Consider the following 27,397-nt stretch of genomic DNA (forward strand, 5'->3'; position numbering starts at 1 on the left):
AGGCCTCTTGTAGAAAGGGGCAGGGCTGGACTTGGCTGCCTGTCCACTGCTCTAAGGCTGCCGTCCTCTCCGTGTACAGCAGTGACCCTGTGCAGCTCAAGGGAGACAATGTGGAGAAGTTGCAGTCCAGCCCGTGCCTCCCTGCACACCCCTGGGTAGCCGAGATGCGTTGTGGTTGCCCAGTGGGCTGCCTGCCTGGCTGGGGGCTCTGGTCCCTGTTTCCATAGCACTAGGAGGTTGGGGAGGAGAGGAAGGGAGCACCTCTGGTGGGGAGAAGCTGGAGAAGTTCTGAAAGATGGTCAGGTCCCTGGCACGCTTGGGCGGAAGGACACTGTGGGATGAGCCCGACAAGCTCAGGAGACGTGGGTTCCAGCCCCAGCTCTGCCGCTTCCTTGCTCTGTGCCCTTTGGGCCAGTCACTTCATTCCTTTGCACCTCACTTCTAAAATGGTCTGATGCACTCTGCCTTCCCTCCCTCAAAGCATTGTTAATAGACTCAATGGAAAAACGGACAGAAAAGAGTCTTGACAGCCTCAGCACCTTGTGTGGGATTCTGGCAACAAGGCCCATTTCTTGCAGAAGTGCAGCTAAGGACCCCATGCAAAGCAGCGTGGATATGTGCAGCCGTGGGGTCTGAGGCGCTTTGGGAAGGGGAACAGGCGGCTTCTTGATGGGGTGTCAGGGCCCCCATCCCTACTACAACAGGTGCATCCTCTCTTCCAGAAGCTAGATGTGGAGGAGCCAGACAGCGCCAACTCCTCCTTCTATAGCACGCAGTCTGCCCCTGCTTCCCAGGCCGGCCCGAGAGCTGCCTCCTCCACCCAGTCTCTAGCCCGCCTGGGCTCTCCCGACGACGGCAACTCGGCTCTGCTAAGCCTGCCTGGCTACCGGCCCACCACTCGCAGCTCCGCTCGCCGCTCCCAGGCTGGGGTGTCCAGCGGGGCCCCTCCAGGTGAGGGGACTGTGGGACTTAACACACCCAAAGATTAGACTGGAAGCAGATCCTGGCACAAGGAAGGGACAAGCTTTTAAAAACCCAAGGCTGCCTTCCTGGCTGCCGCCCAGCACCTCACCTGCCTCTCCTCCCTGCAGCCTGAGGGCCTTGCCTGTTGTTCATCAAGGGGCTGTGCTGGGCAATAACACTGATGTCATTCTCAGCCAGGCTATAAACCAGAAACACACGACGGGCCTGGGATTCCCAGCACAAGAGTGCTGCCCAGCTGCTGTCAGGAGTCCTCCAGGCCCCTTCTCAGGTGGGAAGGGGCTGCCAGAGAGGCCAGACTGGCCTGGGAGCTACGCTCAGATTCTTTTTGGCGGCTCTTCAGGGACCACTCTGGGTGTCCATTCCTGGCCCCCCATTAGTTTCTCTCGGTGTCACAGCCTCTGCATATGACCCCAGGGAGGAAGCAGTGAGCCAGTCTCCAGGGTAGAGATGGTCTGTGAGCCCCGAGGCTGTATCGGCAGCACTGAGCAGAGCAGGACTCGGGGGTGCTAGGCTTGAAGTTCAAGGGCTAGGTGGATGGGAGTGGTGGCAGCAAAGGCTGGCGGGATGCTACCTCCACCCTCTCCTCCTCGCCTTCCAGCCCCACTTGCTCCAATTTCCTCGCCCTCCACAGGCAGGAACAGCTTCTACATGGGCACTTGCCAGGATGAGCCTGAGCAGCTGGATGATTGGAACCGCATTGCAGAGTTGCAGCAGCGCAATCGAGTGTGCCCCCCGCACTTAAAGACCTGCTACCCCCTGGAGTCCAGGGTGAGCTCTGGGGTCCCCTGCCATGGACCTGCCCCTGTTGGCTCACCTCTTCCTCGTCATCCCACCCCAGTGCCCTGGCCTGCCGAGGAGGGTGACCTGCTTCCAGTCAAATAGCTGGCAGGGAGGGAGCTCAGGGGTAAAAGTCCTGTGGGTGGGCAGGAGCTTGGAGAGGTCTCTTGGGACTGCTCTTTGCAGCCATCGTGCAGGGTGTAGGCGGGGAGATTTTTGCAATAGGAAGGCTCTAGCTGCTCCACCTGCTAGGCCAGTGAAGAGAGTTCTGGGGCGGTCCTGCTCCACCTCCAAACAGCTTGGCTCCACCGACCACTTTTTCTACCCCACGCAGCCTTCCCTGAGCCTGCCTACCATCACAGATGAGGAGATAAAAACTGGTGACCCCCGGGAGACCCTGCGCCGAGCCAGCATGCAGCCAGCCCAGATAGCTGAGGGCGCTGGCATCACCACCCGGCAGCAGCGCAAACGGGTCTCCTTAGAGCCCCACCAGGGTCCTGGCACCCCCGAGGTGGGTGACGTCGGCTCCCATGTCTTTTCCAGCAGCCACCATGTTCGCAAAGTTGATTAGCGGGGAGGTTCCCGGCTCAGAAGGGGGATGGGTGCTGGCTGGACACGGTCCACTTGTCCTCTTGAGCTGTCAGCTTAACTGTCCTCTTCCCCATAGTCTAAGAAGGCCACCACCTGTTTCCCACGCCCCATGACTCCCCGGGACCGACATGAAGGGCGCAGACAGAGCACTACCGAGGCCCAGAAGAAAGCAGCTCCAGCTGTTGTTAAACAGGTTAGTCAGGGGCTGAAGGGAGACCCTGGAGGGGCCTTGCTGGCAGAGCCCTGGAGCAGCAGGTTGGCCTGGGAGGCCAGTGGCGCCCCCAGTTTGACAGCCCCCCCCCTACAGGCTGACCGCCGCCAGTCGATGGCCTTCAGCATCCTCAACACACCCAAGAAGCTCGGGAATAGCCTTCTGCGGAGGGCAGCCTCGAAGAAAGCCCCACCCAAGGCCTCCCCCAACCCCCGCAGTGGGACCCGCCGCTCTCCTCGCATCGCCACCACCACAGCCAGTGCCGCCACTGCCGCCGCCATCGCCGCTGCCACTGCCACCCCTCGGGCCAAGGGCAAGGTGGAGGCACTGACAGGGAAGGGAGAGGGTTCAGCTCTTAGGAACCCGGTAGGAGCATGGGCACTCCCCGCCCAACACCCCAGGGGCTGCTTCCAGGCAGGGCGGAGCTAGGCCGCCGGAGGGCGGGGGCTGAGAGCAGGTGCTCCCGGCCTGGTTAGCTGCTCCTTACCGAGGAGAGGACACGCCTCCATTTCTCCCGAGAGCACCCAGAGCTGCTCAGGCACAGCCAGAGCCACTGGTAACCTGAAGGTAGATGGGTCCAGGGCCACACCAAGGAGGGGACCCTTGTCTGGGTGTGGGCGGGGGCAGGGGGGTTTCCCCAGCCTGCTGGTGCAGCCTGGCGCCGAGTCTCCTCCACTGAGTGACTGTCTCTCTCTCTCTTCCAGGCAAAGCACTAAAGAGCCGGTACCAGTGAGTGGCCCCACCTGTGTCCTGGATGCTGCCCTCGCCTGGTCCTTCTCGTTCTGTCCCTTTCAGTGCCTTCTCTCAGCTCCCAGGCCAACAGTGGCCAAACCCCTATAGACAGTGACGCCTGCCCACACCCCGGCCTGGTACCCGGACCTTCACCAGGTGAACAGGTGTGTCCTCAAGAGTTGGCCCGGAGCCTGGATAGTCTGGGTCCTCTCCCTGCCTCGCCTCCTGATGTTTTCTTAGAGCAGTCACTTCTCCAGCACCATCACAACCAGATTTGGGGCTGGCTTTGAGTGGCTGGGTCCCTGGGCCCAGTCAGTCCTCCTCTCAGCCTCTGGATCTAGAAGGGACCGACCATTGGAGGAGCAGGCCCTGGTCCCTGCTGCTCCTGGTGGCTGGGCTGAGCAAGGGCCCTTGCTTTTGAAGTCCAGGACAAGTCCAGGACTGGGCATTGACCTAGTGGGAGTGCCCCACCCCCACGTGCTCCCATCCACCCAAGGGCACAGTGGCCCAAAGGATGCTCTTTTCCAGGAGAAATGGGCCCTGTGCCTCAGTGGGGGACGGGGCGGGGGGGCAGCCTTCAGTGGCAGCTCATCCCCTTCCTTCCCCAGATTTCACTGGGGTGGGATTTGGAGTGATGGGAAGGTTTTTAAGGGCCAGGGATGGATTTTTTTCTAAATGTTATTACTTGTAAATAAAGTCTATTTTTCTCCCTTGAATGCTGAGATGCCTTGATCTCTGTGGGAAAAGCAGGGAAACTTGGGCTTTTTAGAGCAGCGTACCTTTGTCCCTGTGGAGACTCCAGACCCACATACCTTCTCTCAAATCCCTTCTCCTGGCCTTTCTCAGGCCACAGGATCTTCCCACACTCCACTTCTGGCCTCTGCTCCTGAGGAGCATTATGGGCCGGCCTCTTCTGATGGCCTGTGTCCCCTGAATCTGGTTTTGTCTTTAGCTTCTGAGTGGCATCCTCTCTCCTCTTCCCACACTCCCTCCTCAGACAGGCCACGTTCTGTGAGTAGAATGATGGCCTAAAGGATAAATGACTGGGCAGACATCAGTACGCCACCACTGAAGATCATTTATGAGCACCCATCGTAGGTCTTGCTGGGGTGACAGAGATACAGCTATGGGTCAGAAGCAGCCTCTCCCCGCATACCTTCCCCGGGACAGTCCATTAAAGGAAACAACTACATTAAGTCGATGCAGAATGTGGCCTGGGCTGAGAGCGTGTAGACCTCAATGAAGAGGTGGCATTTCAACCAGGCTTTGGAGCTTGGGGTTCATTATCAGGATGGTGAGGCTGAGGGGACTTGCTGGAGGACGGGGCTTCTTGTGTCGGAGGGCACGCCTGTCTTCAGCCCAGCCTGGGGGAGTGAAGCAAACAAGGATCAGGGCCAAGGTGGGAGGGACATCCCTTGTCACTTTCCTCCAGGCCTTGCCTCCCCTGCTTGAATCCTGTTCCTTTTAGTTTCTGCCTCAGGCTCGGGGAATTGGGGGGCATTAGCTGGAGGCTGCTGTAGACAGAGCCCAGCCTTTCCTCCCCACGCCAGAGCAGAGCTCCTCCCGTCCCTGGGAGTCCCTCCCTCGGGTTCCTCACCCAGAGCTGGGCCAGGACGAGGTGACGCTGGGCAGTCTGCCCAGGATCCGAGAAAACACAGGAGAAGTTGGTGTCTCGCAGGGCGGGGCTCAGCTCCTCCAGCACCAAGGCCCTCCAAAGCTGGGTCCTCATGCCCCTGTGCTCCCGCCTGGAGCAGAAGAGAAGGAAAGGCCATGAGAGGACCGTAGGAGGAGGCCTCCCTCCCACCGGCCTCATCGCCGCGCCCCTCACCTGATGCTGCCCTCCCGCAGCCGGCCCGGGAGGTGCTCGATGAAGGAGCTGTTGCCCAGCCAGTAAAGGATGCTGAAGTGGGAGAAGCGGCTGCAGGCGGTACAGGACAAGGTCAGCGTTCCATCTAGGGACACGTGTGGCTGTTAACCTGTCTGTACAGCAGACTCTCCCCTCTGCCACGCTGTGGCCTGCCCACCCTGCCCAGCTTCCCAGCTGCCATGACTCAGGAACCCGGAGTGGAGAGTCTGTTAAGGGGAAGTGAGGTCATCTACCAGGGGACCCCGGCTGAGTGAGAGGAATTTGGGGACGGGTCCTTGGTCTAGGTCCTTGACTCCTGAGCTTTCTCCTTCAGAATTACCCTTTCTAGCACCGGCTCCAGTGACTCGAGGAGCCCTGGCCGAGGAGACAGCACCAGTAGGCCACCACTCCTCTGAGGAGGCCAGAGGGCAAGTGGGCTCTGGGAGGAGGGGCTGGGCGTGCAGCCACTGCAGTCAAGGCTCTGGGAGTCTGCTGACTGTTCCTTCTGTCTGAATCCTCTCCGTCCCCTTTGACAGGGAGCAATCTTGGGAGCTGTGAGCTGAGCCCTGTGCCACACTGGCGATGCCGGTGGGGAGAGGAAGTCAGTGCTCAGCCAAGCTAATCTGGTTGGTGGTGGGCTACATGACAGAAGGTTGGGGGACAGGTGCTCAGAAGCCAACCCCACCCTTGGTGCCTCCGTGCCCTCCTGGGCTCCCATCAGAATGGCTCCTTACTCAGTGAGACTTCCACTTCCGGCCAGGTCACCTCCAATGCTGGGCACTGCTTAGCTGTCGGGAGCGCTGGGGGCTGGGAGGGGCAGGTGTCCTTTGCGATCCCAGCTGAGGCAGTGGCAGCTGTAGTGGCCTGAGGCACAGGTGTGGCTCTGGCCAAGTGGGAGACGATGTGGGCACAGAGGAGCAGGGCCCAAAGAGGGCTGGGGTCTGAAGAAAGGACAGCCACAGAGGTCAGCAGCTGTCTGACCTCCGGGGATTGCCCGGCATCCTAGCTCGGATCTTGGCTAGAGAGGGAGTTGCTGCCATGATGTAAGTCTGGCAGAGATTCTTGGGCTCTGCCCAGGGAACGGGAGAGGCAGAAGAACCCCTCAAGCCCCACCTCTTGGCCCTTTTTGAATGGAGCACAGGGAGACCTTGGAATGGAGCCAGAGCCACAGCATCCGGGCAGAGGCCGAAAGCAACAGCACAGCAGCTGAGGGGAGCCCACCTGGGGGTGAGGCTCAGGGCCAGCCACATGGCTCCACTCTGGTCTCAGGCTGCACCCCGCCCCTCCACCCGCACGTGCACAGCCCCAGGTCCCACCTGGAATCCAGTTCTGTCTCATGGTCGTGATGCGTGCGTCAGGAGCTGGCGCGCCTGGATCTATATATCTGTGACAACTTCCTCCTCTCTGGGGGAGGCGGGGGAGGAGATGGTGAAAAACTGCTTCTCCCACGTCTTCTGAGTGGCTTGCTTAGATCCCAGACATACGTGTGGCCTTCTTCCTGTGGACTCCACAGCCCCTCCCTACCTCTGATTTTTCAGTGGGCTGCCAGGCACTGCTATTTACTCTGTCCTGTCCACCTGTCCCAACTGACAACTCCTGGAGGACTGGCATCGGGCATAGGCTAGAGCTCTTCCAGCCCCTAGAAACAAAGCCAGGGGATCCCCACCCTAGCTCTTATTACCATCAACATTATACTGGTTACTAGTCCAATCTAACCCCTTCATTACAGGCATGGAAACTGAGGCCCAAAGAGGACCAGGGACTTACCTAGTCACAAAGGGAGGTAAAGTTCTCTCCACTGCCAGAGCTGGTTCTGGGAAGGGCAGGATATATAGTGAAATCCTTCTGGGAAAGCACTGCACTTTCACTTTTATTTAACCAGGGATTCTAGAGCAGGCTCTGGCTACCAAGAGAAGGCACACATACGTGACAGCAGGCTGAGCCCAGTCCTTACGGTTCCTGCACACTGCGCCTCTTCCTGAGCCGGAGTTCACAGTGGCCAGGAACCTTCTTGCTAACTCCCAGGCCCCCCGCTCTCCAGATGGTATCAGCCTGGGGGGTCTTTAACCTTCCTCAGGCCCACCCTCCCAGGGGCACACAGGGCATGAACCAACAAAGAGTCTCTCACACATGAATTCTTCCATCCCAGCCAACGGTCAGGACTTTGGTGTCCACCTTTGCTCTTCTACATGAACAGGCCTCCTGCTTCTTCCTTCATAGCCACACCATATTCAAAGGGACAACTCTCCTAGTCACTGGAGACCCCAAGCTGGATCACTCTGACCATTTCAGACTCCATGTCACACCAGCCCATCCACATCCTGGCCTTTCTCAGGCTCCCCACCTCCCTCCAACCAGCAACCCAACAACCACCCATCACTCCCATGAATCCTTCTCACTTCTGTCCTCCCAGCCCCTTGGCCAGAGCTACAGATCTAAGTTCACCAGGAAGTCTAGATTCCCCCTACCTGGCTCGCAGGAAGCCCTGAAAAACCCTCCTTTCCAGAACCCCCCCCCTTTTTGGAGCTCCACAGCTCAGCTCAGCTGTGTCTGGCCCCACGTGAGCCACACCATGGGAGCTACACTGAGAGCGCCTCCAGGCCTTGTGGGCAGGAACCTCTCAGACAAGCCGAGCACCTGGAACACAAGCTGGAGTGCTGGACCTAAGGGGAGGAGAGGGTGCTTCCCAGGGTAAGAGGGCGCATACCCAGCACTGGCTCGAGCAACTGTGAAGGACCAGACCTAAGTGTCTGGGATCAGGAGGATGGGATGCTGGGGACAGAGCCAGGGAGGCCAGGAGGTGGAATTAGGTTTGGAAGACGTGTCAGAACACTGCTGCAGTCCCAAGGGTCTTGTGTGTGTGTCGTATGTGTGTGCACGTGTGTGTATAAAAACCGGACTCATTCCCAATTAGACGTGGAGACTAGAAGTCAACTCCTCTTCTCCAGGGCTCTAGCTGACATTTTCATCTCCTCAGTTCCTCCCCCACCGCCTGCCCCAGGAGCTTCTGTGCTGTTAGATGCAGAGAAACTCCTCCCTAGGAACACCAGTGTCTCCAGCAGTTAGCTCAGGAGGCAAAGCTGCCCAGGACTCCAGAGACACAGTCCTTTGGGGAAGGGGGTGGGGATGCGAGGGAGAGGAGGCAGGACTCTACCTGTGAGTGTAACCAAGGCCAGAGTCGGGCTGCTGGGAGGTCATGGGACTCAGGACTGTTGAAGTATGAAGAGACAGCCTTGGACAGCCTGGCCTCAGTTCTCACATGAGCCTGATGCAGGGGTAGGGGGGACAAAAGTGAAAGGATACTCCCTGTCACCATCCCACTCTCTGAGGATGAGCCCACTGGCATGGGGACCTCGGAAGCCACAGCCGGGTAAGAGAAGCCAAAGCTGAGAGTGACCCGCGAGAGGGGAGGTGGTGGCAGGGCACTGACCTCAGGTGGTGAGGACAGTCACCCAGCGATGGTGCAGGGCACCTTCTGCTACAGGACGAAAGCCCGGCATTCCACCTTGCTCAGGGATGTTGGGCAGGGCCAACCACCCCCAGGCCCCGGCTCTCAATTGGGAAGAGCAAGAGGCAGCAAGGGCCAGGCACCCACGGGGACTGCAGGGAAAGAGGTGGGAAGAAGAAAAGCAAGATGGATGTTCAGCTTTCCAACCCAGCTCACGGAGCTTTATTCAGAATGGATGACAAGATCCTGCTTGGTTCTTACTGCACTTGAAGGGCCATATTCCCTAGGAGCCCAGCACGGAAGGCCCACGTTTGCCCTCCCACTTCCTTCAAAACTCCTAGGACCAGAGCTGGGGCCTACCTGGAACCCCTTTTCAGAACCCATACTTACCTGGGCCTGACCCTCTTCCCACCCACCTCACCACTTGTGTTGCCAGGCCCAGGCAGGGCTCATGGATGACAAGGCTGACATGAGGATATTCCTTGGGCTGGGAATCCCCTGGCAGCTTCAAGGGAACAATGTCTGACCACAGCAAGAAGTCTCACATCTGTCATAGTTCTTTTACCGCGTGCGCGCGCACGCACGCACACACGCACGCACACACACACACTCACTCACTCCGGCTTTCAGGGAAGGAAGTGATGTGGCAGTGGCCTTCAGCATGTGTCACCACTTCTGGGCAGAGGATCAGCTTGCACAAGTGGCCCTCAATCACCACTGCCAGCAGTAACCCCTGTGGCCCAACTATGTATAGATGGTCTCTGTTCTTGGCTGAGTACAGCCCCACTTAGGGGCAGGTTCCCCAAGCTGCTACAGCTCTGGTCACTCCCACACAAATCCCCGGTGAATTCCGAGGTCCTAGAGCTTCCCTTGCTGCAAAAGTTATGACAAGGTTCCACTTCTCTCCACCAGCCTACGGCCCCCAATGGGGAAAACGGAGTCAGACAACGCCCACCTGTGGCCTTAGCCAGGGGGGACAGAGGACACCTCACCCCTCAGTGCTCATCAGTGGCACTGCCGGAGCTCCCTGGCTCTTCCACACTGAGTGTACCAGGCTCAAGCCCCACATACGGAAGGAAGGGGAGGCGGGCTGGGGCTCTCAGCCAGAGAAGAGACGGCTCCTTCACACCAGAAGTGTTGTGGCTCTGCTACTGCCCGCTCAAGCAGGGAGGCTGAGGCCTGGAGGAATCGGGGCAATTCCTATGCTCCACAATAAAAAAGGTTTTTAAATATATTCATCAAAATAGTTTTCTTTTAAAAAGCCCCCCACTGCTGACAGCCCCACCTGCTGGCTCTCCATCATATCCCTCCCCAGCCCGGACACAGCCGGAGGGGTCCTGAGTGGCCCGAGTGCCCCTTTGAGTCTTTCCCACCCAGGAGGTCTTGGAGGGCAGGGAGGAGAGTGCCCTGAGGTCCATGGTGGGTGGATGCTCTTCTTCCTGACTATTCCAGGCCCAGGATATAGTTGATGCCTTGCACCAGGCCAATGATGACAGGCTGCCAGGCTACCAAGTATCGAAGCCAGTCCAGCAGTTGCCCGTACATGACATGAGGCCTCTCCCAGCTGTCACTGCGTCAAAGAAAAGAGGTTACGTGTTCGAGTTGCTAAGGTTGGTCTAGGGGATGGGTGAGAGGGTCTGCCTACACCTTCCAGATGATCCACAGAAATGGGCCTACAGAGAAAGGAAGCTGCTTTCTAGAAAGCCCCACCCAGCCCCTCATGTTAGAATGCAGGGCTAAACCCAGAGAATGGGGGCAGGAGGGCAGAGGGAACCAGTGCAGAAGATAGGACAGATGCAGGAGAGGGTGGAGGGGTGAAACTAGGCTCTCCAGGACCAACATGCAGACAGGGCTCCGCATAACCTTCTAAGATTGGACCGCCAGTGTGCCCGAGACTGCTGTAGATTATGGGTGATGATGGCATCAGGGAGGTGGGGAGTGGGATAAGGTAACCCAAAGGTTCTTGCAATGTCCAAAATGGGAGGTTTGCTAGGTCAAGGAAGGGATTGAGTCTCGGGACAGAGGCATCAGGGGGCAGAGCAAGAGGCTGGTCACAGGGGATAACCCCAGGCAAAGGCTCTAAGGAACCCCCACCCAAGGGCACCGAGCACCAGGCCCTACTGAGGTCAAGCGGCCCCTGGAGATAAGTCCCTTCCTTTCACTTTACAGCTAACTGCCGGGCAAGACATGGAGAGGGAGCCTGGGAAAGCAGCTCCAGGGAAAGCACAGGTTGAACCTCATGAGACTATGGGGAATCCCTCTGAAGGCATCAGAAAGCACAGCCGGGCCCAGTCCTGAGAGCTAAGGGAAGCCCCAACCCTCAGCTTGACCATGGAGTTACTAAACTGTTCCTGAACTAGACCCTGGAAGAACCAAGCAAGGAACCTTAAAGGGGAACACAGTGGCCCCGCACGGCCCAGCTAGTGTCCAGGGGACAGGGAACCCTGGCGCAGAGAGGAACGGCAGCTGGGAGAAGTCCCTGGATCCCAGAGGAAATGCGGGGTTGGGGGGGGTGGCCGAAGAAGTGGCTGGGCACTTTCCGACGGACAGGCTGCGGGGAGGAAGCGGAGGCTGAAGACAAAGTGGGGAGGGCTGGTCAGGTAGGGAGGGGCAGCTCAGAGGAGCACAGGTCCTGTGTTCAGGTGGATGGGGACAGGGGCCCCCACCATCCCTGTACCTTGCAGGCCCTGCACAGGCACAGAGCTGGTCTCCAGCCCTGTTACAGGTAAGGCACAACCCATTAGTTATATCACCTTGAACAAATTATTCAATCTTTAAACTGTTTCACTGGTAAAATGAGGATAATATTACCCAGGTCATAAAGCTCTAGAGAATCAAGTGAGCTAATACGAGTAAAGCACTTAGCACAGTGCCAGGCACATAGTAAGCGAGCAGTAAATGGTAGCTGCTATCACCACCGATTTACCCTTGAGGAATTCTGAACCAAGAGGAGAAGCTGAGCTACTGGTCCTGCCCCACATCCCACCCACCTCCCGAGACCACAAGCCTCATGGACTGGTGGGCAGCAGCCAGGCTGGGGGCAGGAGGGAGGGCCCCAAGACCCACCCGGATGCAGGCCACTACTTTCTTACCACTGCCCACTCCCAAAAAGAACCCAAACAAAGGATACGGGTTGCTGAACATCCTCTTGAGGTCTACCTTCTCTTTGCAGTAGGGACACGTCTGCTTCTTTCCCACAATGCACCAGCCGCGGATGCAGAACTCGTGGAATCTGAGCACCACTGGTCAAGGGAAATGGTGGGCGGCCAGGATGGCACTCCAACCCCATGCCAGTCTTCAAGGTGCCCAGGCCCTAGCTCTGGAGGAAGGTTCAAATCCTGGTTTCACCTCTTATCAGTTGTATAATCTTGGGCAAGTCCCTTCTCTCTGACCCTGCTTCGTCATATGTGAAGTGAGGATAATGAACTCTGCCTTACAGGGCTGTTATGGGGCAAAACGGAGATAACACATGGCACAGAATGGGAGCTGAGTAAGGACGTGGTAAATGTCACAAGTGCTACTTAGGCGGATTTGATTCTGAAACTGCAGGAGCCAGTTAGAGGATGTTCCTCCCCTGTGACTGACCCAGTCTCGGGGCAGCTAGTGCAGCTGCCGGCTCCTTTCTGATCCAGCCAGGCTACATGTAAGAGTGGCTCCCGTCTGTGAGAAGGAGCAAAGGAGGCAGCCGTTTCTACTCCTGGGGGTCGGCTTCCCTAGCAGAGGACATCACCCAAATGTCTGCTTCTTGTGACTCCCCTACCCTCAAAGGTCTGGACAGCATGCCCAGGGTCATGACCACCCCCTTCCCTCCCTGACTGGAGTGTGCACGTGGCAAGAGAGACGTGGCCCAGGAGCTCCAGGCAGGATACACGTGATTGCAAGACAGCCTATACGTGTTCTCGATGATGCCCTCTTCACTGACATCCACAAAGATCTGCTGCCCACACACGGCACACACACTGTCCGAGAGGTGTTTGGTGGGCATGCCCGACTCACTGTAGAACTGGGAGAGAAGAGCAGGAGGAAAAGACAGAAAACACGTGAGAATCAGCCAAAGTAGGAAGGTGCCACAGAGGCCTTAGGTCTTCTGTAGAGGAGGCGACATGGTAGGGGGAGTCCCCAGAGCTAGAGAATATCTCATACACCACATCGCCCTCATCTTTGCTGGGCAGATGGGTGAAAGGAAGTCAGATCTGATAGGACCTCAAGACTGGGAGGGTCGGCATCAGGGACAAGGAGAATGGGAAAAAGAAGGGCTCAGGGCTGGTGACTGGGAGCTACATCAGCGAAGCCACTGTGCAGCCAGATTATGGTTCCATCAGAGATGGGCAACATCTGTTCTCCAAGATTCAAAACAGTGAAACATCTGGTGCAACGCTGGTTTGGTGACAAGGGCATTCCCAGACACTTGTGGCAGCAGCAAAAGAGGTTCAACCCTTTTGGACAGCGTTTGGCACGATGTCCCAAACTGTCGCACCATTTAACCCAGTAATTTCACCTTAAGGAATTTAAAGGAGTAAAAATATCAAAAAAGCTTCATGCATACAGATACTCATTTAAGTGTTATTTATAATTAAAGAAGCAAAGAGTTTGGCAATCCCTCATAAAGTTAAATGTGGAATTACCATATGACACAGCAATTCCATTCTTAGGTACATGCTCCTGAAGAATAAAAACAGAGACTAACCACACACTTGTATACCACTGTTCACAGCAGCATTATTCACAAATAGCCAAAAGGTGTAAACAACCCAAGTGTCCGGAAACAGAAGCATGGATAAACAAAATGGGGTCTATCCCTCCAATGAAATGTTACTCAGTCATAAGAGTAATGAAGTTCTGATACATGCTACAATGTGCAGGCACCTTGGAAATATTACACTAAGTAAAATAAGTCAGACACAAAAGGATAAACATTGTATATGATTCCATTTATATAAAATATCTACAATAGGCAAATTCATAGACAGAAAACAGATTAGAGGTAACCAGCAGTGGTAGGAAGAAATGGGGAGTTACTGCTTAATGGGCACAGTCTCTGTTTGGAGTGATGAAAAATTTTGGAGGTAGACAGTACACTTAAGGATGGCTAAAATGGTGAATTTTACATTACATATATTTTATTTAAAAAATAGTAAAAAAACAAAAACAAACAAAGAAATGGAAATAACCATAAATGACCAACAAGAGAAGAATGCCTCAATAAATTATACTCAAGGGACTAGAGAGGTGGTGGGTCAACTGAAGCTTGAGATATAACACTGAGTGTCAAAAGCAGGGGACAAAATTGGAGGCACAGTATTATTGGTACATATATATGTAAAGACAATCCAAATCTATCAAAAGATCAGAAGGAAATGTATGAGAATATTCACACCAGTGATGTCTTGGTAGTAGGATTATAGGTGATTTTTTTTCTTTTGCCTATTTTTCTGTACTCAAATTTTCCTTAATGAACATATATTACAGGCAAACCTCAGAGATATTGAGGGCTCAGTTCCAGAACACCACAATAAAGCAAGTCACGTAGATTTTTTGGTTTCCCAGTGTATTTAAACGTTATGTTTATACTTACTGTAGTCTATTAAGTGTGCAACAGCATTATGTCTAAAAAACCAATTACAATAATAACATCAAAGATCACAGGTCACCATAACAAATATAATAATAATGAAAAAGTTCGAAATATTTTAAGAATCACCAAAATGTGACACAGAGACACAAAGTGAGCAAATGCTGTTGGAAAATGGTGCTGATAGACTTGCTTGATGCAGGGCTGACACAAACCCTCAATTTGTAAACAAAACAAAACAAACACAATTATCTGCGAAGTGCAATAAAGGAAAGCACAATAAAACGAGGTATGCCCATACTTTGAAAGATGATGTATTACCATGGTTAATCACAATGGATAACCAATTCCATGCTCCAAAAAGAAATGCCAAATTTTGCATACTTTCCTTGTGGTTTATTGTTAAATAGCTACAGAGCATTTCCCCTTCACCCCAAGGAGAAAAGATTTGAATTTTATTTGTTGATATAGTCTAAGACCTATTGTTTTTTTTTTCTTTGCACTGTCCTAAAAATTATGGTAAAACACACATAACACAGAATTTACTATCTTAACTATTTTAAAATATACAGTTTGGTAATGTTAATAAGTATATTCACATTGCTGTGCAGCTAATCTCCAGAACTTTCACATCTTTCAAAACTGTAAAACGAATTTTTAGAAAGGATTCTGAATTTATTATTTACAATTTTATCTGTACCTCTAAGGGAAATAGATTATACTTAGCCTTTTTGTATTTTCTTAACCTGAGTTTGCTCTGTTTTTTATTTCCAAGCAACGGTCTTCTGAAAAACCCACAGCCCTGAAGCTGGGTGAGGGATAGCAGTGGAGGAGGGGTGGGCATACAGGTATTGGGATAGGGAGTAGGGAGGATGGTGACAGCCAGATCAGACACAGCTACACCTGCCAGAACCTCTGCTCAACATGGGGACATCTCTGACTCCAAGCTTCCCTTATAAGAAATGGTCTCTCTTGACTCCCAAGAGTCCTCAAGCGTAGAAGGTAGAGCCACACCACCCCAAGAATCCATGAATAGAGAGCTTCCTGCCTTCACCCCCACCTCACTGTCTTACAAAACTGTCTGAAATGGCTCAAGGTGAGCTCGTTACTATCACAGAACACCAGAGCAGCCCCGTCCCTGGGGAAACCAAAGCCCAGAAAGGAAAGAAACTAGCTGTGACGAGAACCCAGCCCCTCCGACTCCTAACCCAAGTTCTACCCAAGATGTCCATTAACAACTGCTGAATGCTGCAGAAAGATCAGCTACTTAGCTCACTGAGGGCCAGTAATTCAAAAGGTTCTGATATGTTTATCGAGAGTGCAAAAGGATAAGCAAGAGTTAGGGCAGAGCCAAACCTGTGGGAGCCCACTAACTGCAACTCTCCAAAGCTGGAATCTGAATGTTAGTGTTGAGGGGACCTCTGAGAAACACTTCTCCAGCACTCAAGAGGCTTATGGCTTTGAAATATGCCTGGCTTAGAATTTCTGGGCACATCAACTGAACAGAGAGAAAAGAGGCCAAGAAGTCTGGGTCCAGCTCTGGCACTGAGTCCCTGCACAATCATGCGGCACAGGAACATGGCCACTCACTCTGGCCCACAGCGTTGGCAGTGGAATAAGTGGGAATGCCTCAACTCAGGAGATGGGTGAGAGCTCTGAGGAAAAGCTTTATCTCAAATCATCCCTGAGTTCTGCCCCAAGACACTGGGGCAAGGGATACAGGATGCAAGATAACTTGGATGAGGTAATGAGAGTAGGAGGGACGCCCAGGAAAATGTCTATTAGGCCCCTAGCTTCTGGAGTTCTCCCCGCAAGCTAATGTGGCAACATGCCAGCAGGGTCAAATCCCACAAAGTTTCAACAAAGTTATCAGGTAAGCCTGTCAAGTCAGGAAGGGCCCAGCAACCCTGCGGTTTGCAGAACACACAGAGACTGTATCAGGAGGCACTGAGGCTGAGTAGGGTAAAGTACAGGGAGGCAGATTTCAGTTTAACCTCAAGAGCCTGATGCCTCAGTGTGGAAAGGGCTCAAGGGGCCACATAATTTGTCAGGATTAGACACACCACATTTCCATCCTCTGTCACTTACTATCTTGATGACCTTGAGCAAGCCACCCAAACTCTTCTTTCCTTCCATCAGAATATATTGGGCACCTACTAAGTACCAGCCACTGGACTGGGTCCTTGGGCTAGAATGCTGGAAAAACACAGACCTGGCCTCTGTCCTCATAAAACCTACAGCTAGGGGAGACTGACATTAAAAAAATAAGTATTGGGCCTCCCTGGTGGCGCAGTGGTTGGGGGTCCGCCTGCCCATGCAGGGGACATGGGTTCGTGCCCCGGTCCAGGAAGATCCCACATGTCACGGAGCGGCTGGGCCCGTGAACCATGGCCACTGAGCCTGTGCGTCCGGAGCCTGTGCTCCGCAACGGGAGAGGCCACAACAGTGAGAGGCCCGCGTACCGCAAAAAAAAAAAAAAAAAAAAAAAAGAGCACTCTGTCTTCTGTGTGAAAAATGGATTGGAGATGAGGCCAAAATGGATTCAGAGAGACCAGCTAAGAGACAGTTACAATTCTTTAAGTGCTGTATGGGGGCCTGTGCTAAGGTGATGTCTTGGGCTAAGTTGATGAAAGTAAAAATTGAGAGAAGTGGACAGGCTGTTGATACCAGAGACAGTTGAATAGTAAAGGTCTGGAGTTCAGAAGAGAGTTTTGGATTAGAGATCTGGAAGCCGTGGAAGAAGAAAAGGGAAATACCTAGGCGAAGAGCAGAGAAGATGGTTTAGCCTTGAGCTCAGAGGAACAATAACATTTAAGGGGATGGAAAGTTAGCAGAGGAGACAGAAAATACCAGAGAGACAGAAAGAAAACCAGGACAGTGTAATGTCACAAAATCCAAGGGGGGAAAACCTTTTTAAGAAGGAAGCAGTGTTGAGTCAACTGTGCTGATGACTGCTGAGATCAGAATCAATCCACCAGAATGAGTGACACAGAGTCACCGGTGACCTGAGTAAGAGTCACTTCAGAAGAAGGGCATGAGCCGAGGCCAGTTAGAATGGGCCAAGGGTAAGTGAAAGGTGATAAAAAAGGAAACAGGAACTTCCTACAAGTTTAGCTGTGCGTTGACAGGAAATGGCTCAGTAGCTAGAAGTGAAGGTGGGTCAAAAAAAGGATATTTTTGAAAAAGAACACTTAGAAGGTTAATGGGAAGAGCCCAGTAGAGGGAGAAGGTGAAGTCATGGGTGAGAAAGGAAGTCAACAGCATATCGGGTCCCTGAGCAGGCAGGAGGTGTGGAATCCAGAGCACAGGTAGGGCTGGCCTCTGATGGGAGAAAGGACACTTATTCCACTGTTACTGGAGGGAAGGAGAAGATGGGTGCAAACAGGAGCAGATCTGTAGACACGGTGTCAGGAATTGTGGGGATTCCTGTTTGGTTTCTAGTTGCTCAGGTAAACAGGAGGCGAGGTCATCTGCAGAGGATGAAGGGACAGAAGGCAGGGGTGTGAGAGGTTTGAGAGTGGAGGAGTCTTGAAACAGGTTTTACTCAAAGTGGGAGAGTAAGCTCTTCAGATGAACAGAGTCAGATTTCTCCTTTGCAGGACAGGAACACTACCCCCGGCCTCACACGGTATTAGGAAGACACACTGAGAAAACACACAAAACCCCAGCACAGGAGCTTGCATGTAGTAGGTGCTCAGGATGTATGAGTTCTAATCCACACCACTGACCATCACAGGAAATGTGTGCCATGAAAGCCTAGTGGGCTCTTCTGGGCCACCCCCTCGACTAGTAAGGAGACTAATGCCCAAGGAGGAAAGCCTCACTTGAGGCCAGAGAGGGCTGGTGGCAAGGCTGAGCTGGCTCCCAGTCAGTTCAAGTAGATGATTTCAGAAATACCTGTTGAAAAACTGAATAAAATACCCATTTCCAGGATTATAGTGGAGGAGATTCCATATCACAGAGTGGTCTAAGATGGCTTCAGACAATAGATGGCGTTAAGAGAGAACTGGCAATTACTCATGGTTGATGATCTGTCTTATGTCTTGCTCTGTGTGTTGAGTATGATGAAGATACAAAGACAAATTCTACAAGGACCCTGTGCTCCAGGTGATTACAGACATAAAATAAGTGGTCGTACAGCACAGCAGGACTGTACAGTAGGTACTTAATAAATGGTAGCTATCATCATTGCTGTCATCATCATCATCATCATCATCATGATGTGAGTGTTTCCCATGGGCCAGGCTACTCTGCAAAGTGCTTGACATTAACCCATTTGTTCCTTACCACAATTCTATAAGGCTAGCAATATTATTACAGCTAAGAAAATAAGATCAGAGAGGTAAAGCCACTTGCTCAAGAGTATACAGATAATTAAAAGTGGAGGAGAATTTGAAACCGGGTCTGCCTGATTCTAACCTCCTGGCTCTTTCTACTACTTCAAGTCAGATGAATGAGCAGATAGTCCTGTCCTCACATTATCTGGGGCTGCTGAGGATCCAGGAAGCAGTAAATGTGGGGCACAGCAATTTGCTCAGGAGATAGAAAATGTGAGGCAGGACACCTGGCCCAATGCAGAACAAACAATGTGTTACTACCCTGCCTGCCCAATCACTCTCGCAGAGGAGGAAGCCCCAGAAAGAAGCTTATTTCACAACCCCCCACTCCCCCACCTCCATCCCACCCCACCCCAACATGATTTTTGGGTGTGAATAGAAACCAGACCGACTGGCTGTCACAAGCTTATGACCTCACAGTAACCAGCTGGAGAACACAGACACCATCCATGATTCCCTTGAATCGACCTGACTCAACAAAACAGTTACAAATTTCTCCAAGTGAGGCAAAACAAAGAGCCATTCTACTCTAAAAAGAGTAGTGCAGAATAGTGTAAAAGGAATTGAGAATGCTTGTTAATACAATTATAAAACATCATGGTTTTATTTCTAGGAATTGCGAAATTAATTAATTACAGATCTTTTTAGGTCAAACTACTCCCAGAGGTAGACCAAGAGATGAATCAGACCTAGTTCCTGACCTGGTAATAGCTCCAAAATCAACTTTGACTCTCTGGGATAGAAGCTGTGATCACAGAACATACAAAAGACTACGAAAAATAACCAGGACTGAAAATGTGGTATATACACACAATGGAATATTACTTAGCCTTAAAAAGGAAGGAAATTCTGACACGACACATAGGTAAACCCTGAAGACATTACACTAAGTGATATAAGCCAGTCACAAAAGACAAATACTGCATATGAGTCCACTTATATGAGGCATCTAGAGGGGTCAAATTCATAGAGACAGAAAGTAGAATGATTGTTGCCAGGGGCTGGGGAGAGTGGGGATTGGGGAATTATTGTTTAATGGGTATAAAGCTTCAGTTTTGCAAAATGAAGAGTTCTATGGATGGATCATTGTGACAGTTGAAGAACAATGTAAATGTATTAATGCTACTGAACTGTACACTTTAAAATGGTTAAGATGGCATGTTACGTGTATTTTACTGCAATTAAAAAAAAAACAACTAGGGCTGCTACTGGAAGTGGGCAGTGGTGCTAGTAAGGGCTGCACTCAGTCATACTCTGTACATTGTAGATGGTTGATAAATAACTGTTGCTTGAATAAATAAATGAATGAGTTGGCCAATGAATGCATGGAAAGCTGGAGTCTCCTGGCTTCCTCAAATTGCCCTCCCCAAAGCACTGATCAGATTTTGGCTTCAAGGCCAGCAATATTCTTTAAATTCAGTTGTTGTGGCTCAGGGGCCCAGGTGTTCCTAAGCAGACCAAGGCCCACTTGACCAAAGACATGGGCAGAAATAACAGAGTCTTGGATTTCTCAGGGTTGGAAAGCTCTCCAAGGTAGTGCAATCTATCCCTTTATCCCATGTTGTAGTCTCTTCTCCCATATTCCTGCCTGGTCTAATCTCTTGGCATCCTGAGCCCTAGCAGAAGGCCTGTCACTAAGTCTCAGCAATATTTGCTAAGAGTATTGGAAAACAACAAATGCGTTAACTCCTGGTGACTCACCCAGTACTATCACAAGCCATCCTAGTCTTCCTATGAACCCCCAAGACGGGAACCTGGGGAAACAGCAAACTGCTTGTCTATAGTCAGGATCAGCAAGGTCACATTCTGTTGGATAGTTTTCAGAATGATTCCTCTGAAAGAGACAGTTGGATAGAGTGGCTCCTCTGAAAAGGAAAGCCATTCTCAATGTCAATTACCTAGGGAAGAGGTAGATCCGCATGTAAGATACCCTGATAGGGGAGCGGCAGCATTAGTTTTGTCAGGAACACAGGCTTTAGGTCTAGGTATCTGGAGGATTGTAGTTGTCCAGATGTGGATTCTAGGTGGTGGGTGCTAAGACGGCACCCAGTATACAGAGGTAGGCTAAGAGTTAGATGAGGCAGGGTCTGAAAACCCTGGAAAGCAGGCAGCCTGATAACTCAGATCAACCTCATTCAAATACTCACAGTTTATTTTCCTGTTATTCATCCTCAACCCTTTAATAAAGTCCGACGTGACTGTTTGATTCTGTGCTAAGAGGTGCAGGGAGGTATGTGGGTTTATCCCTGGGACAGACTGTTATCATGGAGTGGTGGGGGGGTAACTAGTGAGATCCCATAAAAGGAAGGAGAGTATGAGGGGTCAGGAGCTAGTGTTTGAGGCACTCTCCACCCTAACGAGAAATTCTCCCACCAGGTCTCTTGGTGAAGCTGGCATTTATCATTATGAGGGAATTATCTTATGAGGGATTATCACTTATAATCACTGCAGCACCCAATAATTCTTCCCAAGAGCACGGAAAGTGGCCCAGCTCAAACTGCATCTTAGGGAGGCCAATTTAATAATCCTATCTCCCAGAGGAGAAGCTAACTTGTAGATCAATTCTGAGCTCAGAAAAGGGATTCTGTAGATTGGTTATTAGGGACCCCCGCCTGAGGGAATAAAGGCTATGCTTAAATTGGCAGCTGATAATAACCTTGGGATAAAGTTGGCAACAAACTGGGAAAATCAGAGAATTGGTCCTGTAAAAATAGAACGAGAGATAAAGAAATCACTAGAGGGTAAAGGACAGGATTCTCTGAAAAGCTGGCTATGCCACAGAAGCAGTCGCAGTGAACAGCTGCTGTTGAAAGTGAAGTTAGTAATTAGACAATCTCTGCTGTTGAAAGCGAAGTTAGTAATTAGACAATCTCTGCTGTTGAAAGCGAAGTTAGTAATTAGACAATCTCTGCTGTTGAAAGTGAAGTTACTAATTAGACAATCTAGGGTCTGGAAATCTCTTCTGGGAGTGAACTGGTTAAAGGAAGAGCTGAAGTCTACACAAATAAATGAGACAGTGAAATGTTGCTAAAACATAAGACAGCTGTTCACAAAAGAATCTAATAGGCTGTCTATAAAGTGACCCAATACACTGTTTTCAATTTGATCCATTACAGGAAAAATAAAAATAGTCCCAGGATACTGAGAAACAAAGCCCTAGACCTAAAACTGTACTTGATTAATGTTACCCAAGATAATAGCTGAGTCTTCTGCTTAATGTGAATTGCCCTAAGCCTACCAGCCTGTGGCACGAATGAGATCACAGTAGCAGTGACATACAAATTTGCACAGCCAATAGGCCCCCGCCTGCAAAACTGCCTCAGACTCAGCAAGAGTTCCTGAGGTGCCTCATATGAAGTCAGTGCCAAGCTTTCTTGTACTTCTCAACGGGTCTCCACTGATATCTGCTGCCTAAAAGCTAGGACTGGTATCTGGATGCTCCAAGAGAACCTGTTTCCCTGATATTCTCCTAGGGTTTCTCTCCAACCTGCCAAACCTCTTGCTACCTCAGAAGTAGCAAGAACTTCTGAATGCCTTTCAGTCCCCACTCATCAGACAGAACCACACTTATTTCAGCACAGAACTGGAGAAATGTCTATTAAACTTGGAGATACTCCTTCTTATGGCTGGGTCTAATAGGATGATACTCAGATGGGAAGCACTCCTGTGTTGTTCACGCAATTACAAAAAGAATGTATTACTTTTACGAACAGCAAAACAACAGACATTTTGGAAAAAAAAGAAATAAGGATATTGAGTTGGGTTTCTTACACTGGCTGTTACTTTACCTATATTTTAAGCTTGAAGAATCTCTGCATGGTCTCCACTTGGTCCTCTTGCAGCATTTCCTATCTCAGCGAAGGATCCAAGGAGTTGCTTGAGTTAGAAATGTCAGCTTTGATACCTACCTTTCTTTCCTTCATGTTTTTTCCTTCAGTCTCCAGAACCAATCTATATCCAAGTCCTGTCAACCTTACCTCCAGAATACCTCTCCAACAGTCCGTTTCTCTCACTTTTCACCATCTCTACCCTAATCCAAGCTACCTTCATCTTGCCCAGACCACTGCAATTGTCTCTTAAAGACTAAGTGGGTCACTCTGATCTGTGGACCCCTCTCCAATCTGTTCTCTACCCAAGCAGCCAGAATGATCTTTTCAAAGTGCAAATATGATGATGTCATTTTCTATCTTAGCCCCCTAGTATTTTTAGTATAAAAATCACAATCTTTCATTTGGCCTCTACGGCTTTTTCTAGCCTAGCCTTTTATTATTCCTCCAGACACTTCCACTATAATTCAGCCCTACAACCACATGAGCCTAGTTCCTTAAAATGCTCACCCTTTCTCCCACTACAGGCCTCTTACACATGCTATTTCCTCTACCTGGTATACATTTCACTTTTCACTTCATCTGGTTAACTCTACTCATTGTTCAGGTCAGCTCAATAGTTACATCTTCAGGGAAGCCATCTTTGAGCCCCAAGACTAGGTCAAATGCCACGACGACATTTGTTCATAATATTTATTACAGTTATAATTTTAATAATATAATATCATAAAGTATCATATATAATTTATTTATGTTTTTATTACTTTAATACCCATCTCTGTCACTAGACAGAGGCATTAAATAAGTATCTGTTGAGTGACTGTTAACTTCCTGCGGGTTAAAGTGATTCCTATAATAGCTTAGAGTTAAAAATTCCAGGGTACGTCTGAGATCGGTTTTCCAAATTTTAAGGAAGGAATCTCCATACATACCACTCACATCCTGAAGGATTTTGTATGGCTTATCTCTTCCATCAAACAAGTGATGCTATCCTGAACTCTCTGGAGGTGGCAGGAGGCAGTATTAAAAAGCCCAAGTGAACTCACCCCTATGGTAGACGCCATGTAGTCTGCACACATTTCTGCAAAGTCCCGCTCAAGAACACCATAGTAGAGGCCATAGAAGAGGAGAGAAATGCCAAAGTCCATGGCATCTTCTGGTTTGATCCTGTAAGGGAAGCAGCATGGCCTGTAAGGCCTGCCCTGAGATGCAACTGCTTTAGATTACTACTCTGGGACACATATAGCAGCATCTAAAGCTGGAAGCTTTAATAGCTGGAGCAAGTGTTGGCAAACTGAAACCAAATCCAGCCTGTTGCCTATCTGTATATGACCTAGGGGTACCACCTGAACAGCCTAGGACTGGGAGCTGTGAAGACCAAGCCAGGGTATCCCTTTCTGCTCACTTCCCCACTCTGTTTCCAATGCCTGCCTCCTCTGACTGATGACCATGCCTGCAGCCCCCTAGTTGGCACCTATATGTTGGGGACTCCACTACTGGCAACTGCTACACACTAAGCAGTGGAATTTTCAGTCTGGAAGTTAGCAACTCACTACTGAATTGCTTCACCTCCAGCCAGTTGCCCAAGTTGAAATAGTTGAGCCCGGGCTTCCCTGGTGGCGCAGTGGTTGAGTCCGCCTGCCAATGCAGGGGACACGGGTTCGTGCCCCGGTCTGGGAGGATCCCACATGCCGTGGAGCGGCTGGGCCCGTGAGCCATGGCCACTAAGCCTGCGCATCCGGAGCCTGTGCTCCGCAACGGGAGAGGCCACAACAGTGAGAGGCCCGCGTACCACAAAAAAAATAATAATAATAAAAATAAAAATAAATAAAAATAAAAATAAATAGTTGAGCCCTCCAAAAGGAGGGAAGGGCACAGCAGGATCTGGGTGTCTCTGGAGCAGATAGTGAAAATGATCCCAGGGATCACCCACCCCCATCAGGCCCCTCCTTCTGAGAATGTTTCATATGATGGCAAGTGGGCACAAAGTATGTCCACCATCTGAGACAGGCCACCCAGGCAAACAGGGTGGAGCAAGGGAGGAGTTTTCTCTCATTATATAAGTATCTATATACCATCCTAGAGTTTGCCTTTTGTCCCACAAAGCCTAAAATATTTATTATTTGGCCCTTTACAAAAAAGTTTGCCAACCACAGCTTTAGAAAAGAAAGATAAAGTTAGTAAATATACACATACCAGTTACCATAAAAATTTAACTTGCATCTATACATATTCTGTATCATGTCATCAAAGTTAAATTTTGGTCCAAGTCTCCTTACTAAGGACAATAAGTCTATAATATTAGGAAGCTTGTTTCAGTAATTCCAGGGACCAACAGTTTGCAAACTTGAGTCTTTAAATGTTTATTATAGGGCTTCCCTGGTGGCGCAGTGGTTGAGAGTCTGCCTGCCAATGCAGGGGACAGGGGTTCGAGCCCTAGTCTGGGAGGATCCCACATGCCGCGGAGCAACTAGCCCCGTGAGCCACAAATACTGAGCCTGCGCGTCTGGAGCCTGTGCTCCGCAACGAGAGGCCGCGATAGTGAGAGGCCCGTGCACCGCGATGAGGAGTGGCCCCCACTTGCCGCAACTAGAGAAAGCCCTCACACAGAAACGAAGAGCCAACACAGCCATAAATAAATAAATAAATAAAAACTAAAATATAGAAGTTTAAAAAAAAAAAAAAATGTTTATTATAGAAAACTACCTTTGTTAAAACATTTGTACCAAGAACTGTACGTGTTCACTTAAAGTTGTAAATTACATTTAGCTTAGAAAGTTGAATTTGCCCACCAATCTTATAATATTTAACCTACTAACTAGACATCATGATCTTACAGCAATTAACCTGATTAGTAGCATAAAAATGGTCAAGATTCTCAATTATGTTTTCCTCCTTATACAGTTTATCAAAGTAAAAAAGAAACTGTAATTCTAGAATAAATACCTTTAAAACATAATGGAGAATCTTGATTTTTACTTTTTTTAAACATACAGGTTAGGAAGATATCTGGAAGTACCTTGGTTTTCTTTGATGAGATGTGTTGACTCTACACTAATAAATTCCTGTAAATATCTGTGGAGCCTGTTTATTCTTTCAGCCTGTACTACCCCTGGAAGAAAGAATTCCATGGGTGTCCTCTCATTATATAAAGTAGAACTTATTCCTTTCAGTTTCAGAGATTCCTGCCTACAGTATACCTGGGGAAGAGGCCAGTGGTCATGAATTGAAATTTGAATCCTAAATCTCTAGCTTCAGTGCAATATCCCAGGCTTAAGATTCCTCACAATCCACAGCCTACAGCTGTGGAAACCACATTTCTACCCTTTTCTGCCCTGCTTACTCACTGTACCCTCCAGTCCCAGAGTCCAGGATTACTTGGCTTCTGACTTAACTGGGGGTGGAGGAAACCTGTATGCTGATACAGACCTTTTGGAAAGCTTATGCCAATATGAAGCAACAGCCAGAATTCCACTCCTGGTCATGTACCCTTAGGAAGCAACTCAGCAATGTTATCTGTGATAGCACTGCACTGAAAAAACAACCTACATGACCAAAAATGGAGCAGGACTTACAAGTCCACAGGTTAGCTCTGTTTCCTGAGAAATCTCTTAAAGGTGGAATGTCAGCTGTGTCACAAAGTAGCAATACTTATATGTTAAACCTGACCTGTGATGAGAACACTGCATCTAGGCCGGGAGAGTTTTAAACCTGATGTGTTCCTTGGAGAAGTGGGGCTCCTGGGCCTGGCTGGCTCCCACACTCATCTGTGTGGTCTCACTCCCTCATATCTCAGCCCTGGGACTATTGTGAGAACTCCTGCAGATGCTGCCCTGCTATTTCCTGCCTTGTATATTTCTAGGTGGATCTGTTGCCAGGTGTGGCCAGCTGTGTCCCATGAGTTCAACTGTCTAGTCCAGGGTCGGCAAACTTTTTCTGTAAAGGTCCAGATTGTAAGTATTTTAGGTTTTGTGGCCCATATAGTCTCTGCCACAATTATCCAACTCTGCTGTTTTACTGCAAAAACAGCCACAGACAATGTGTAAACAAATGAATATGAGTGTTCCAGTAAAATATTTTGGCCTACAGAAGGTAGGCCAACTTGGCCCACAGGATGTAGTTTGCCAACTCCTACTCTCCTTGAACATAAGATCACTCAGGTAGAGTGGATGTTACAGTAAACAATACACACATGGAAAAGGAAAATGGTTCTGTTGGGGTGATGGAGTTATGAGTAACTGGCTATAATCATTATTATGCTTACTTTTGTTATTATACTTTTCCACTAAAATATAAATTCTTGGAATGTACAACCAATGATTTGAGACTCTAACTCTGTATTATCCAGACATTCCTTTCTCTTTGCCAGCACAAATCATGGAAGGCCCACCCATCCTCCCATCCTCCAAAGCCAAGTCTCCTATCCTAGGTGCCATGTTCCCCTTGTTCATACTCAGGACCTGTCCCAGGAACAAAGGTACATCTCACCAGTCCCTCCTCCCCAAACACTAGCAAAAACAAAAGCAAAGGGTACTCACTTGAATAACAAGTTAAGACCAAAGAGGGTAAACATGACAGCCATGTAGCCAATGATGCCAGTGGCATAGCTGATTTTATAGATCAGCAGGAACCACTTATAAACCAACCTGGAGAAAGGAGAAAAAATTAGTAAAGCTTATACAGAAATACTGGCCTAAGAGCCTCTGGACCACAAGAATCCCTTACTCTCACATCAATGGGGACATCAGGCTCTTTGCTTAGGACTTTTATTGAGCAAGGCTGGTCACTCCCTCAATTGCAGAAACACCTCCAAATACAAAGCACAGGTTTTTTTTACTAAAAGATTTCTTAGAGCTTTTAATATTCTAATATGCACTTCAACTCTCCAAGAGGTGAAGACCCCATTTCCCAAACTTATTCGCCCTCGTGGGACTACTGTTCTAGGCAGTGTATTTTGAGAACGTTGGTTTAGGGGAATCCAGCAGTCCTCACAAGTGGTTACCACCCACTGTGCTGAGTGAACATTGCCCCATCATCTGAAGGGACATCTCACCAGGGCTAGTGAACTGTCA

At 50.0% G+C, this 27,397-nt stretch overlaps 3 protein-coding genes across 15 annotated transcripts in view; 1 reads left to right on the forward strand and 2 right to left on the reverse strand.

Moving 5' to 3' along the window:
• NUMA1 (nuclear mitotic apparatus protein 1) overlaps positions 1 to 4,011 on the forward strand; it is a 74,160-nt gene extending 70,149 nt beyond the window's left edge. For 9 of the 11 annotated variants that reach the window (XM_060105552.1, XM_060105551.1, XM_060105549.1 and 6 more), the window contains 6 exons: positions 723 to 951; positions 1,583 to 1,752; positions 2,096 to 2,272; positions 2,429 to 2,545; positions 2,660 to 2,929; positions 3,268 to 4,011. In XM_060105552.1, coding sequence (XP_059961535.1) covers positions 723 to 951; positions 1,583 to 1,752; positions 2,096 to 2,272; positions 2,429 to 2,545; positions 2,660 to 2,929; positions 3,268 to 3,279 — 975 coding nt within the window. In that variant the 3' untranslated portion in view covers positions 3,280 to 4,011. The remainder of the gene's footprint in view (positions 1 to 722; positions 952 to 1,582; positions 1,753 to 2,095; positions 2,273 to 2,428; positions 2,546 to 2,659; positions 2,930 to 3,267) is intronic. The other 2 variants (XM_060105559.1, XM_060105557.1) reach the window with 2 other exon arrangements.
• Positions 4,012 to 4,386: 375 nt separating this feature from the next.
• IL18BP (interleukin 18 binding protein) lies at positions 4,387 to 8,693 on the reverse strand. The gene is made up of 5 exons (XM_060105569.1): positions 6,458 to 8,693; positions 5,876 to 6,082; positions 5,124 to 5,247; positions 4,893 to 5,040; positions 4,387 to 4,659 (listed from the first exon to the last, which is right to left on the reverse strand). The coding sequence occupies exons 1-5, from the start codon at positions 6,477 to 6,479 to the stop codon at positions 4,582 to 4,584; spliced, it is 579 nt and encodes a 192-aa protein (XP_059961552.1). The 5' UTR covers positions 6,480 to 8,693; the 3' UTR covers positions 4,387 to 4,581.
• Positions 8,694 to 8,782: 89 nt separating this feature from the next.
• Positions 8,783 to 27,397, reverse strand: part of RNF121 (ring finger protein 121) — an 88,318-nt gene continuing 69,703 nt past the window's right edge. For all 3 annotated transcript variants that reach the window (XM_060105560.1, XM_060105562.1, XM_060105563.1), the window contains 5 exons: positions 26,864 to 26,971; positions 23,372 to 23,492; positions 12,459 to 12,592; positions 11,720 to 11,821; positions 8,783 to 10,153 (listed from right to left, as the gene is read on the reverse strand). In XM_060105560.1, coding sequence (XP_059961543.1) covers positions 10,033 to 10,153; positions 11,720 to 11,821; positions 12,459 to 12,592; positions 23,372 to 23,492; positions 26,864 to 26,971 — 586 coding nt within the window. In that variant the 3' untranslated portion in view covers positions 8,783 to 10,032. The remainder of the gene's footprint in view (positions 10,154 to 11,719; positions 11,822 to 12,458; positions 12,593 to 23,371; positions 23,493 to 26,863; positions 26,972 to 27,397) is intronic.

This window comes from Mesoplodon densirostris, chromosome 7 (genome assembly GCF_025265405.1).
Source record: "Mesoplodon densirostris isolate mMesDen1 chromosome 7, mMesDen1 primary haplotype, whole genome shotgun sequence".
NCBI classification, from domain to species: domain Eukaryota; kingdom Metazoa; phylum Chordata; class Mammalia; order Artiodactyla; family Ziphiidae; genus Mesoplodon; species Mesoplodon densirostris.

Excerpts from the sequence above, each read along its gene's own strand:
- IL18BP (XM_060105569.1), bottom strand. The coding sequence starts at position 6,479 with ATGAGACAGAACTGGATTCCAG. Across the intron at positions 6,083-6,457 it reads GAGACAGAACTGGATTCCAG|ACCCCAGCCCTCTTTGGGCC; the intron begins GTGGGACCTGGG and ends TCCTTTCTTCAG. Across the intron at positions 5,248-5,875 it reads GGAAGTGGAAGTCTCACTGA|ATGGAACGCTGACCTTGTCC; the intron begins GTAAGGAGCCAT and ends ACGTGTCCCTAG.